The sequence below is a fragment of the Plecotus auritus genome, assembly GCF_963455305.1.
Source record: "Plecotus auritus genome assembly, chromosome: 13".
In the NCBI taxonomy this organism is placed as follows: Eukaryota; Metazoa; Chordata; class Mammalia; order Chiroptera; family Vespertilionidae; genus Plecotus; species Plecotus auritus.
In genome coordinates, this window is record NC_137779.1 from 29,231,547 (window position 1) to 29,244,444 (window position 12,898).

A 12,898-nucleotide genomic window follows, 5' to 3' on the forward strand; every position below is an offset into this window, starting at 1 on the left:
CCTGGACGAGTCTATTTTGAAGAGGTGGTGTTAGAAGAAGTTTAAGCTTAAAAAATGTGGCTCTCGGCCGAAACAGGTTTGGCTCAGTGGATAGAGCGTCGGCCTGCGGACTGAAGGGTCCCGGGTTCGATTCTGGTCAAGGGCATGTACCTTGGTTGCGGGCACATCCCCAGTGGGAGGTGTGCAGGAGGCAGCTGATCGATGCTTCTCTCTCATCGATGTTTCTAGCTCTCTATCCCTCTCCCTTCCTCTCTGTAAAATATCAATAAAATATATTTTTTAAAAAAAATCTGGCTCTCCAAAGAAATTTCAATCGTTGTCCTGTTGGTATTTGGCTCTGTTGACTAATGAGTTTGCCGACCACTGGCCTCGGCTTCCTGTGTCCCAGGGCCGAAAACACCGCAGGTGCCCAGTGACCTGGTCTTGACCTCACTGCGTAATTAGGTCACTTCTATTCCTGAATATGTCCCCCACGGGACAAGCTATTGGTGAGACGCGTTCCCTGAAGCGCTGCTCCGCTGGGCAGCCGGCTCTCATTCCCTACACCTCAGAGATTCCCGTTAACTCCCCACCTGCTCCTGCCCAGGCTGCACAATGGGGAGTCTGAGGCCCCGCCCCTGTGATCTGCCTGAGGACTCAGGGCCCAGGGCAGACACTGACCGCACCATGAGTGTTTTAACAGCTCCATGTGGCCAGTGGTTGAGCATGGAGCTGTGACCTGTCAACCAGGAGCCCCGGTCCAGTTCCTCTCAGTGCATTGGACCGGTTGGGGGCTAGATCCCCAGCAGGGGGTGTGCAGGAGGCAGCCTGTCTGTTTCTCTTTCGTCATTGATGTTTCTCTCTCTGTGCCTCTCCCTTCCTCTCTCTGAAATCAATAAAAAACAGATTAAAAAAGTAAAACAAAAAACTGCCTGTGTTGTTGACAAGGGATCAATGTTATTCGGTCTCTGAGGCCCAGGGGCCGCGATGAAGCAGGTCCTCGCCCCTAAGGGTGTGATGTCACCTGCAGGGTTCCTTCAGCCAATGCAGGCACCCTCCCCCCTCCCCCTGGAGCCCTGCTGTGGCAGATGTCACCCCAGAAAATGGGACCCGCTGGGTGGGATCTGCAGGGGCTGCCCTCCCTCCCCCCCTGTGTCCCTGGGCTGAGCCCTTCTCAGAGCCCACAAGCTCCCAGCAGCCCCTGGGCCTGGCTGATTTGCATGCCCCCCAGCTGTCTCCAAGGGGATAAGAGAGGCTGGGAGGAAGCCTGCAGCCTGGGCCTCAGGGAGCAGAGTCAGGGCGCCCACCATGGCCTGGACCCCTCTCCTCCTCGGCCTCCTGGCTCACTGCACAGGTGCTGCTCTGATCACCCCTCCCAGCCCCAGGGCCTGGAGCAGCCTGGCTGACTCTGTGCTCAGGGGCGGCCTGGGGGGGCAGGAGGTCAGGAACAGCTGCTGGCTCAGGGCTGGGGGACTGAGCCCCCAGTCTCACAGGCTCTGCGGACCCTGAGGGCTCCCCTCCAGCAGAAAGGGGAGGGCTCCTTGCTCAGAGGCTCCATCCCAGGGAGCCCCAGGCCACCTGGCTGAGGGGGATGCGGGGGGAGCACTGGGGCCTGGGAATCCCTGTGGCTCAGGCAGGCAGGCTCAGGGGGTTCCTGGGAATGGGCCCTCACCTCCCTGCCTCCTCTCCCTCCTGCAGCCTCTGTGGCCTCCTACGAGCTGACACAGCCGCCCTCGGTGTCCGTGAACCCGGGACAGACGGCCAGGCTCACGTGTGAGGGTAACAACATTGGTGGTACATATACTCACTGGTACCAGCAGAAGCCCGGCCAGGCCCCCGTGCTGGTCATCTATGAGGATAGCAAGCGGCCCTCAGGGATCCCTGACCGATTCTCCGGCTCCAACTCGGGGAACACGGCCACCCTGACCATCAGCGGGGCCCAGGCCCAGGACGAGGCCGACTATTACTGTCAGGTGTGGGACAGCAGTGATGATCCTCACAGTGACTCAGGCAGATGGGGAAGTGGGACAGAAACCTGCCTGCCAGGCCTGGTGCTCACGCTCACCCGCTGTCTGAGCAGCTGCAGGTCAGGCCTCAGGGTCAGGAGTCCTCCCTGTCCTGGCCCGGCCCCTGCAGCGCTGGGGGGCTCAGCGGGTCCTCTGTCCCCTCGGGGCCTCTGTTCCTGTGGATGGAAATGGTGGATTACAGAGAGAAAAACCTCCCTCCGCGGGCTCCTCCCACAGGTCCGGAGGGTGGCCTCCCTGCCCCTCCCCAGGACCCTGAGCCCATGACGCTCTTCCTTGCACCCCATCATCATGCAACTCTTCCTGCTGAGGGCCCTGCGGAGAGGCCTGTGCGGGCATCACTGAGGTCCCTGCGACCAGACAGCAGGAGTGTCTTCACCCACAGGCTGTGGGGACAATGCTGGGCGATGTGCCTGCCCACGAGGGGAACCCCTGAGGGGAGGGGGCTGAGATGGCCGTGTCCCCCAACGCCCTCTGGCCTGCGCTCCAACCTGGGGCTCTGGTCAGGGGAGGAGCCCAGATCTCGGGGTCCTGGCGGAGACCTGTAAGACTCGGCCTTGAGCGTCTTCACTCTGGGTGCAGCATGGACTCTGACCCAGGTCCTGGCAGGACAGGGCTGAGCAGAAAGCCTCTGTTCCTCAGGGAGGCAGGACAGAGGCCTCTACCCGGTGGGGGGCGCAGCTCTGGGCCCAGGAGGGAGGCAGGGCCTGTGGGGAGGTCTGAGCAGGACCAGCTTGGCACAGGGCCTGGATCCTCCTTCTGGGCCAGAGCCTCTGCTTGTGGGGCCAAGACAGGCTCCCCTCTGCCCAGGCCTTTCCCAAGTTCGGTCAGACCATGTCCCCTGGGAGGGCAGCAGGGCATGGGGGCGGGAGACTGAAGAGGGAGATGTGTGGACTCCTTCCCGCTGGAGGGGAGTCCTGTGGGGACCCCCCTCAATGGCATCACACGGGGAGCCCAGGGGAGGGGACAGACTGGCCTTCTGCCTGGTTTTCTGGAATCTGAAATACAGCACCTTTCACACTCCCACACCACCCAGGCCGCATGGAGCCGCTGTGGACTAACTCGCCCGGGTCCCTGGGCGCTGAGCTGAGCTGGGGCCGGAGGGAGGCAGGGCTGGTCCCCAGTGGCTGGTTCTGAGATGAACACCAGGAGCTGCCTGGGGTCTGGGTGACCCCCAGCGGGAGAGGGAGGTGAAGGGGCTGGTCTCCTGGGAAGGAGGGGACAGGGAGCAGGAGGAGGGATGGATCAGGGCTGACCCCGCAGTGACCTCTGGCAGTCAGGCGGCTGGAGGCACAGAGTCCCAGGGCCACCCCCGTCCCCCTCCCTGTGAAGGGCTGTTCTCTAAAGGGCTGTGGTGACTTTGTCCCAAACAAGGCCCCGCGGGACCCTCTTTGTCGCGCTCTCTCTCTCTGGATTTTTCTCTCCCCCTCCCTTCCTCTCTGAAATCAATAAAAATGCACATATTGTAAAAAGAGCTCCTTCCTTCTCATTGCTGAGCAGTGTTCCCTGCTCTGGGCGGAGTGACGTCCCTGACCCATCCATGCAGGAAGGGCAGAGGCCTCCGAGGGTTCCTACGTGGACAAGGAGATGGCTTTCGGTGAGTCTCAATGGACTGATGGTCTCTTTCGTGAATCATGCTTCTGATGTCATCAGAGAATTCTGGCCTGGCCCTGGGTCTCAGAGATTTCTCTTATTTCTTCCTCAAACAACCAATAACACGGTCGCCTGAGAGGCACATGAGCAATTTCTCTGCCTCTGGCCCTGGGACCCTGGCCTGTCCCACCCCAGCATGACCTCTGTCCCCACAGGCTCCTCCCAGCCCCGCTGCCCCGCCCTGTGGGTGAGTCCTCACCAGACAGGAGGCCTGAGGATTGTCCACAGGCCCAGAGTGGAGGCCAGGGTGCTGGGTCAGGGGTCAGAACTATCTCTTTTGTTAAAAAAAATGTTTTTATTGATTTCAGAAAAAGTAGGGTGGGATAGTAGAGATAGAACAAAAATGATGAGAGAATCATTGATAGGCAGCCTCCTGCACCCCCTAATGGGATTGACCCCCTACCTGGGCATGGGCCCTCACCCGGAATGGAACCAGGACCTCCTGGTTCATGGGTCGATGCGCCAACATCGGGCCACACCGGCCGGACAGAGCTCTCTAAGTGGACAGCACAGGGCGCTCTAGGGAACCTGGTGCAGGCCCTGTGCATGGAGCCCTGGCACAGCCTCCTACACTGAGCCCTTTTCTGCTCAGCAGGGAGACCCCTGAGCCCCAGGAGGAAGGAAGTGGATTTACATGAGGCCCCGCCCACCCAGGGGTGAAGAGCCTTGAAGACCACACCCCAGCTGAGGGCTCAGAGCACAGCCTGGCAGCCTCACCATGGCCTGGACCCTTCTGCTCCCCCTCCTCACACTCTGCACAGGTGCTGCCCCAGCCTCAGCCCCAGACACCAGGGAGCAGCCTGGCCATGACCTTCAGCTCAGCTCAGGGGATGCTGTGGGGTGTGGGTATCTGGGACTGAGACCCTCATGCCCACACTCACCTGTCCTCTCTTTTATAGGTTCTATGGCCTCTTCAGAAGTGACACAGCCCCCAGCAGTGTCTGTGGCCCCAGGACAGACGGCCAGGATCACCTGCAAGGGAGAACTCATAGAAAAAGTTAATCCTGTTTGGCTCCAGCAGAAGCCCGGCCAGGCCCCCGTGCTGGTCATCCACGATGACGAAAACCGGACCTCAAGGATCCCTGAGCGATTCTCTAGCTCTTACTCAGGGGACACGGAGACCCTGACCATCAGCGGGGCCCAGGCCCAGGATGAGGCGGACTATTACTGTTTAGTGTGGGATGACAGTGCTAAAGCTCACAGTGACACAGGCAGATGGGGAAGTGGGACAGAAACCTCCCCGTGTCACCCTCTCCTCCAGCCCCGAGGACTGCACACCAGCCCTGAGCTTGGCTGCCGTCTGTGTGGAGCGAGAGCAGGGCAGCTTCGGGCCCCTTTGGACGATCCCACTCGGAGCCCTGTCAGCCCCGGGTCCTGTCCAGGAGCATGAGGCCCTGAGGAGGTGGGAGCATCGGACCTGCCCCGGGAGGAGCCTGGACACCGTGAGAGGGAACGTCTGTAAGAGCAGCCACATCAGCTCCACAGCGACCCCACCGTGTCCAAAGGAACCCCAGTTTACAGGGGACCTGGGCTCCCAGACACATTCACCACCCGGCAGTGTCTGGGTGACAATGGGCCTTGTGAACTTTAAATAAACGTTGCTGGGCCTCGCTGGGGTGGCACAGTGGGTAGAGCGACCGCCTGCAGATGAGGGGTCCCGTGTCCGATTCTGCTAAAGGGCACGTGACAGGTTTGTGGTCTCATTCCCCAGAAGTGGGATCCAGGAGGCGGCCAATCAATTATTATCTCTCATATTGATGTTTCTCTCTCTCTCTCTCTCTCTCTCTCTCTCCCTTAATCTCTAAAATCAATAAAAATATATTTTAAAAATAAACAAATAAATGTTGCTGTGAGTGTCCTCTGTGGGAAGGTCATTTCCATGAACCTCACAAGGCAGGATGTTGTGTTGTGCGCAGAGACCTAGAGAGAAGGCTGAGGATAAGGAATGTTTATGGAAGAGGGTGGGGTGGGTGTGGGGGGACCTGCTGTTCTCCAAAGGGGCATGTTGGCCTCATTGCCCAGCACAGACCCTTCCATGGGGGTCAGGTCGCCCAGGATGTACTAACAGGTTCCCTCCCACGTGGTCATGAGCCCCACAGCTCAGGGGTGAGGACTGGGCAGCAGGAGTGGCCCGCAGGGCCCCTGGGGAGACCCTGAGGTGTGGGTGTGAGGAGGGGCAGCATCGGGTGGGAAGGGAGAGGGGAGCTGGTGCCCCCTCAGCTGGGAGCAGCAGGGGGCGTGCCTGAGGCAGGGGTCCTGGGCTCATGTCAGTTCCCTCTTTAGACCCAACACTGAGCAGTGGCCAGGGGTCTCTGTGTCTGTGCTCAGGAGTCACCCAGCGCCTCCCACTTCTCTCCCATGTCCAGCGATGCCAGCCTGTGGGAGTGAACGCTTTCATCGCAACCTCAGCGGGACCAGATGGACAACCAACACATCCCTCAGGGATGTTGGGTGAAACCTGCTTTCTTACCAAATGTACTTTATAAAATCAAAGGTTTCTCTTCCTATACTGACCCTGCTCCACACTCAATGGCCTTGGCCAGGTCAGAAGACCAATCCTGATCCAAACTGCTAACAACCTCACCTGACAGGGGCCCTAAGCAGGACCTGATTCCCATGTGCCTTTGACACATGACCCCGTGGGGCCAGTCATGGAGGGAGGGGGCGTTCCCCACCTCAGTCCACACACAGTTCCATGTTTCCCTGGGGAACGCCAATGCCAACACCGTGAGGATCTGAGTGCTGTTCAGAGCAGACTCACGGAGGACAGACACCTGAAGGAGAACAGAGGGCAGGACAGGAGGGCTCAGGAGGCCTGGGGGCCGGGTGTGAAGGATGGGGAATGGGGCCTGGTGAGGGGTGGGGCAGGGAGGGGACAGACAGGTCAAGCTCTGAGGTCAGTCTCCTACATTGGAGTCTTGACCCATCATCTCTATCTAGGAGGTTCTGGGAAAATCACTAACCTCCCAAGGACACTCCCTCCTCATTGCCCTGGAGGAGAGGCTGGGCCTCCAGCAGAGGATGGTGTGGGTTCCTGTGATGCTGAGTGAGGGCCCAGGGACACACTCCCCACCTGTCAGCCTCCAGGAAGCTCTCAGAAGGAGTCATGGTGATGAACAAGCTGCACAGGGAGGTGACATTCACCCTGGGGACACCAGGGGGCGCTGTGGGTCCTGGTTTGGGGCCTTTAGAGGTCAGAGTCCCCTGGGCTGTGTCAAGTGCAAAGAGCAGGACTGAGCTCCTTTGAAGACCCTTCTATGGGCCAACCAGCTCTTAGCAGTGAAACCCACACCTGCCCTCTGCCCTCAGGGGAGGCCCAGCAGGAGGCCCTGGGCTCAGGGCGGGGACAGCAGCTGACACAGACCCTGGCTGGGCCCAGAGAACACATTTGCATCCCTGCTCCTCCCTCCTGAGCTGCAGGCAGAGGGGATAAGACAGGGGCTGCAGGGCCAGTGCCAGCTGGGCAGCCACAGGCAGCGCTCAGCACCCTCCCAGCATGGCCTGGCTTCCCTTCTACCTCCTGCCCCTCCTCGTCTCCACAGGTCAGAGCGGCCTCAGCACCTGGGGTCCTGCCCCAGATTCCCCCTCCAAGCTCAGTCCTCGGGGCGCCTGCACATCGGGGTGCATTGGGCATCGCTCTGTGTTTTCTGTCCGCAGGTCTCTGTGCTCCTCCTGTGCTCACCCAGCCCCCATCTGTCTCTGCCTCCCCGGGGGCCTTGGCCAAGCTCACCTGCACCCTGAGCCAGGAGCACAGCAACTACTTTATTTGGTGGTATCAGCAGAGACCAGGACAGGCCCCTCGGTTTTTGATGAAGGTTAACAGTGATGGAAGCCACATCAAGGGGGATGGGATCCCCGATCGCTTCTCAGGCTCCAGTTCCGGGGCCGACCGCTACTTAACCATCTCCACCCTCCAGTCTGAGGACGAGGCTGAGTATTACTGTGGTGAGAAACATACAATTGATGGCCAGACTGGTTAAGCCACAGTGACACACGCAGAGGGGAAGTGAGAGAAAAACCTCCCTCCCCGGACTCTCCTCCCTCGGGTCCGGAGGGTGGCCTCCCTGCCCCTCCCCAGGACCCTGAGCCCATGACTGTCCTCCTTGCACCCCATCATCTCGCCCCTCCTCCTGCTGAGAGCCCTGAGCAGAGGCACGTGCGGGCACCAGGTAGGTCCTGGGGACCAGACAGCAGGAGTGTCTTCACCCACAGGCCTGTGGGGACGATGCTGGGAGACCTGCCTGGCCCACGAGGGAAAACACTGAGAGAGAGCTGGGGCTGTGATGGCCGTGTCCCCCAGGACCCTTCGGCCTGCGCTCCAACCTGGGGCTCTGGTCAGGGGAAGAGCCCAGATCTCAGGGTCCCTGCGGAGACGGTGGAACACACAGCAGTGAACCCCTTCAGTGGGTGCAGCATGGACTCAGACCCCGGTCCTGGCAGGACAGGGCTGAGCAGGAAGCATCTGGTCCTCAGGGAGGCAGGACAGAGACCCTGACCCCTTGGGGGGCACAGCCCTGGGCCCAGCAGGGAGGCGGGGCCTGTGGGGAGGTCTGAGCAGGACCAGCATGGAGCAGGGCCTGGCTCCTCCATCTGTGCCAGAGCATCTGCTTGTGGGGCCAAAACAGGCTCCCCTCTGCCCAGGCCTTTCCCAAGGTCGGTCAGACCATGTCCCCTGGGAGGGCAGCTGGGCATGGGGGCGGGAGACTGAAGAGGGAAATGTGTGGACTCCTTCCCGCTGGAGGGGAGTCCTGTGGGGGATCCCCCTCGATGGCATCACACGGGGAGCCCAGGGGAGGGGGTTTTCTGGAATCTGAAATACAGCACCTTTCACACTCCCACACCACCCAGGCCGCATGGAGCCGCTGTGGACTAACTCGCCCGGGTCCCTGGGCGCTGAGCTGAGCTGGGGCAGGAGGGAGGCAGGGCTGGTCCCCGGTGGCTGGTTCTGAGATGAACACCAGGAGCTGCCTGGGGCCTGGGTGACCCCCAGGGGGAGAGAGGGAAGGGGCTGGTCTCCTGGGAAGGAGGGGACAGGGAGCAGGAGGAGAGATGGATCAGGGCTGACCCCGCAGTGACCTCTGGCAGCCCAGGGGGCTGGAGGCACAGGGTCCCAGGGCCACCCCTGTGTCCCCTCCCTGTGAAGGGCTGTTCTCTAAAGGGCTGTGGTGACTTTGTCCCAAACAAGGCCCCGCGGGACCCTCTTTGTCGCTCTCTCTCTCTGGATTTTTCTCTCCCCCTCCCTTCCTCTCTGAAATCAATAAAAATGCACATATTGTAAAAAGAGCTCCTTCCTTCTCATTGCTGAGCAGTGTTCCCTGCTCTGGGCGGAGTGACATCCGTGACCCATCCACGCAGGAAGGGCAGAGGCCTCCGAGGGTTCCCACGTGGACATGGTGCCCGCGGGGCCATGACCTCTGTGCGCAGTGTCTCTGTGAGCACAGTCCTCCCTCTGAAACCAGTGCCCGGAGCACAGCTGCTGGGCTGTGTGCTGAGTGCGGGTCTCAGTCCTCCAGAGGCTGGGAAGCGCTTTCCCACAGTCACCGACCCTTTCCCGTTCCCACCGTCCCTGCTCCCGCCTCCCTGCCTCCCGCCCCTGGGGCACCCACCGGGGTCCCTGTGTCACGGGAGCCCCCTGACCCGTGTGGTCGTGTCTCCTGTGGTTTTCGTTGGTGTTTCCCTAGCAGCTAAGGATGAACGCCCTCCCTGAGCTCATGGCCTCCACACACCCTCTTCCTGACGCGCCTGCTCAGGGTTCCTGCCTGTGTCCTCCTGGGCTGTGATTCTTTGGCTAAATTCCATGATCCTCCCTGTCCTCTCTGCACGGGTCATCCATGGGAAATGTGGTTCACACGCATTTCTCTTCCCTCTGTTGCCTGTTCCTTTAGGAAGCTTTGCACAGCCAAGCAGATGGCCATCGCTGAGTCTCAATGGACTGATGGTCTCTTTCGTGAATCATGCTTCTGATGTCATCGGAGAATTCTGGCCTGGCCTTGGGTCTCAGAGATTTCTCTTATTTCTTCCTCAAACAACCAATAACACGGTCGCCTGAGAGGCACATGAGCAATTTCTCTGCCTCTGGCCCTGGGACCCTGGCCTGTCCCACCCCAGCATGACCTCTGTCCCCACAGGCTCCTCCCAGCCCCGCCCTGTGGGTGAGTCCTCACCAGACAGGAGGCCTGAGGGTTGTCCACAGGCCCAGAGAGGAGGCCAGGGTGCTGGGTCAGGGGTCAGAATTACCTTTTTAAAATATGGTTTTATTCATTTCAGAGAAAGTAGGGAGAGGGATTGGGATAGAAACATCAATGAGGAGAGAATCACTGATTGGCAGCCTCCTGCACACCCTAATGGGATTGACCCCCTACCTGGGCATGGGCCCTCACTGGAATGGAACCGGGACCTCCTGATTCCTGGGTCGATGCTCCAACATTGGGCCACACCGGCCGACAGAGCTCTCTAAGTGGACAGCACAGGGCGCTCTAGGGAACCTGGTGCAGGCCCTGTGCATGGAGCCCTGGCACAGCCTCCTACACTGAGCCCTTTTCTGCTCAGCAGGGAGACCCCCCTGAGCCCCAGGAGGAAGGAAGTGGATTTGCATGAGGCCCCGCCCACCCAGCAGTGAAGAGCCTTGAAGACCACACCCCCAGCTGAGGGCTCAGAGCAGAACCTGGCAGCCTCACCATGGCCTGGACCCTTCTGCTCCCCCTCCTCACACTCTGCACAGGTGCTGCCCCAGCCTCAGCCCCAGACACCAGGGAGCAGCCTGGCCATGACCTTCAGCTCAGCTCAGGGGACACTGCGGGGTGTGGGCCTCTGGGACTGAGACCCTCATGCCCACACTCTCCTCACCTCTCCTCACCTCTCCTCTCCTCTCCTCTCCTCTCCTCTCCTCTCCTCTCCTCTCCTCTCCTCTCCTCTCCTCTCTTACAGGTCCCGTGGCCTCTTCCGAAGTGACTCAGCCCCCAGCAGTGTCTGTGGCCCCAGGCGGGACGGCCAAGATCACCTGCCAGGGAGAACTCGTAGAAAAATATTATCCCAGCTGGTACCAGCAGAAGCCGGGCCAGGCCCCCGTGTTAGTCGTCGCTGGTGATGGAAGCCGGACTTCAACGATCCCTGAGCGATTCTCTGGCTCTCACTCAGGGGACACGGACACCCTGACCATCAGCGGGGCCCAGGCCCAGGACGAGGCGGACTATTACTGTTTAGCGTTGGACGACAGTGATGATGCTCACAGTGACACAGGCGGATGGGGAAGTGATGATGCTCACAGTGACACAGGCGGATGGGGAAGTGGGACAGAAACCTCCCCGTGTCACCCTCTGCTTCAGCCCCGAGGACTGTAGGTTCAGCCCGGGTCCCACTTCCGAGGCCCTGAGCTGCCCCCTCCTCAGCCTCGGGCAGCTCTGCAGAGGGAGGGACAGGCTGGCTCAGGGCGGGTGGGACCGGCTCCCTGGTGCGTGTGGGCCGCAGTGTCATCCCTGAGGGAGGGCTGAGCCAGGACAGTCTGACGGAACCCTGTGTCTGAAGCAACAGCCTTTGACTTTGTACACAGTGGACACGGGGCCACGTTCTGGATGAATCCCCGGACCCTCCCAGCCCAGCTGAGCTCCTAGAGCCCCGCTCCGTGCAGCCCAGGACTCTGCAGGGAGCAAAGTGCAGTGGGACCCACTGCCCACCGCTGATGGGCGCCCCTGGGGGTCACAGCTGGGACCTCGCTGGAGGACACCCTGGGGCAGGGAAGTGCCTCTCCCAAGGTCATGCCCTCTCTGTGAGTGTGACTCAGGCCCAGTGCACCCCTGATGCCAAGGCCCCAAGGCCCCCCCCCCTTCAGAAGGCCCAGGCAGCCTCCAGTGGAGGCCTCAGTGTCACCCCTGTGCAGTCCCCGAGGCTGGCCCCCACGCTTCCTCCCAGAGGGGCCGCCTGGGGGAGGGTCTCCCCTCAGAGCGTTTCAGGGCCCCAGAGAGCAAACAAGAGCCCAGCGGGCAGAGCGCCGAGGGGACGGAGCTGGGGGGGACCCTCTGGGGTCTGCAGACGCTCCTCACAGCATAGATGAGCCCCTGGGGGGACCTCCCGAGGCCGGGAAGGCGCCTCCAAGGACGTTAGAGGGCACATCCCACAGAGCCAGCACCCAGCCCCGCACTGCGCCCCAGCCAGAGGGAGACACTCCTGAGGGAGGCATCGGGGGGACTCCTCAGAAGAGCTCTGGCTCCGTGGGGGCAGAATGAGCCCCAGACTAGAGTCTGCCCTGGTGGCCTCTGGGAAAGGGGGAGGAAGCGCCGCTGAGAAATGAGTGATCTGTGTCCACGGAGTTCCCCGCATCCCAGCATGAGAACCACTAACGGGGAGAAGGACAGGCAGCCCATTCCCGCAGGAGAGAGCCACCGGCTCTGCAGACAGCTGCTCCGTCCTGGAGCCCTGATCGAGCTGAGGGCCTCCATCCACCATGCCTCCCCCCCACACCCCCTTGTCCCCCGCGGTGAGCTCAGTCCCCACATCCCCTACATCCTCCACAGGGTACCCATCCCCACAGTACACCCATCCCCCACAGGGCACCCATCCCCCACAGGGCACACATCCCCCAAAGGGCACCCATCCCCCATAGGACACCCCTCCCCCACAGGGCACCCATCCCCCACAGGGCACCTATCCCCCACAGGGCACCCCTCCCCCACAGGGCACCCATCCCCCACAGGACACCCATCCCCCACAGGGCACCTATCCCCCACAGGGCACCCCTCCCCCACAGGGCACCCATCCCCCACAGGACACCCATCCCCCACAGGGCACCCCTCCCCCACAGGGCACCCCTCTCCCTGGGTAGCTCTACCTTGTCCTTCAGGGTCCTCAGTGGAAGTCCCGTCCGCAGGGCCATCATGACGGGGACAGCGAGTGCGATGCTCTGACGGAACGATCTCTCACGCCCTCGTGTTCCCGCCTCGGCAGCTCGCAGCCCCGTCCCGTCCCATTTGCACCTTCGTCTCCACGAGGCGCAGGTCCGTGAGGGAGAGGCTGTGCACAGGGCCCACAGAAATGACTTAGACCACAGCACTCAGGAGGTGATCACATGGAAACCCCAGAGTGCTCCTGGGGGACAGAGCAGCCTCTGGAGACCCTGGGCATCACCCCCCCTCCCCCGTGACCCCAGGAGGAGTCCTGGAGGGGGAGCGACTGGTCTTGTCCCCACAGAGTCCCTGGTCGTCACCACAGCCCTGTGGCCTCTCCGGCTTTCCCAGCTGTGACCCGGT

The 12,898-nt window shown here is 61.4% G+C and overlaps 1 protein-coding gene across 1 annotated transcript in view; it reads left to right on the plus strand.

The window, feature by feature from the left end:
* Positions 1-1,261: 1,261 nt before the first annotated feature.
* LOC308238491 (immunoglobulin lambda-1 light chain-like) overlaps positions 1,262-12,898 on the plus strand; it is a 107,728-nt gene continuing 96,091 nt past the window's right edge. The window contains exon 1 of the mRNA XM_080650437.1: positions 1,262-1,333. Coding sequence (XP_080506563.1) covers positions 1,288-1,333 — 46 coding nt within the window. The 5' untranslated portion in view covers positions 1,262-1,287. The remainder of the gene's footprint in view (positions 1,334-12,898) is intronic.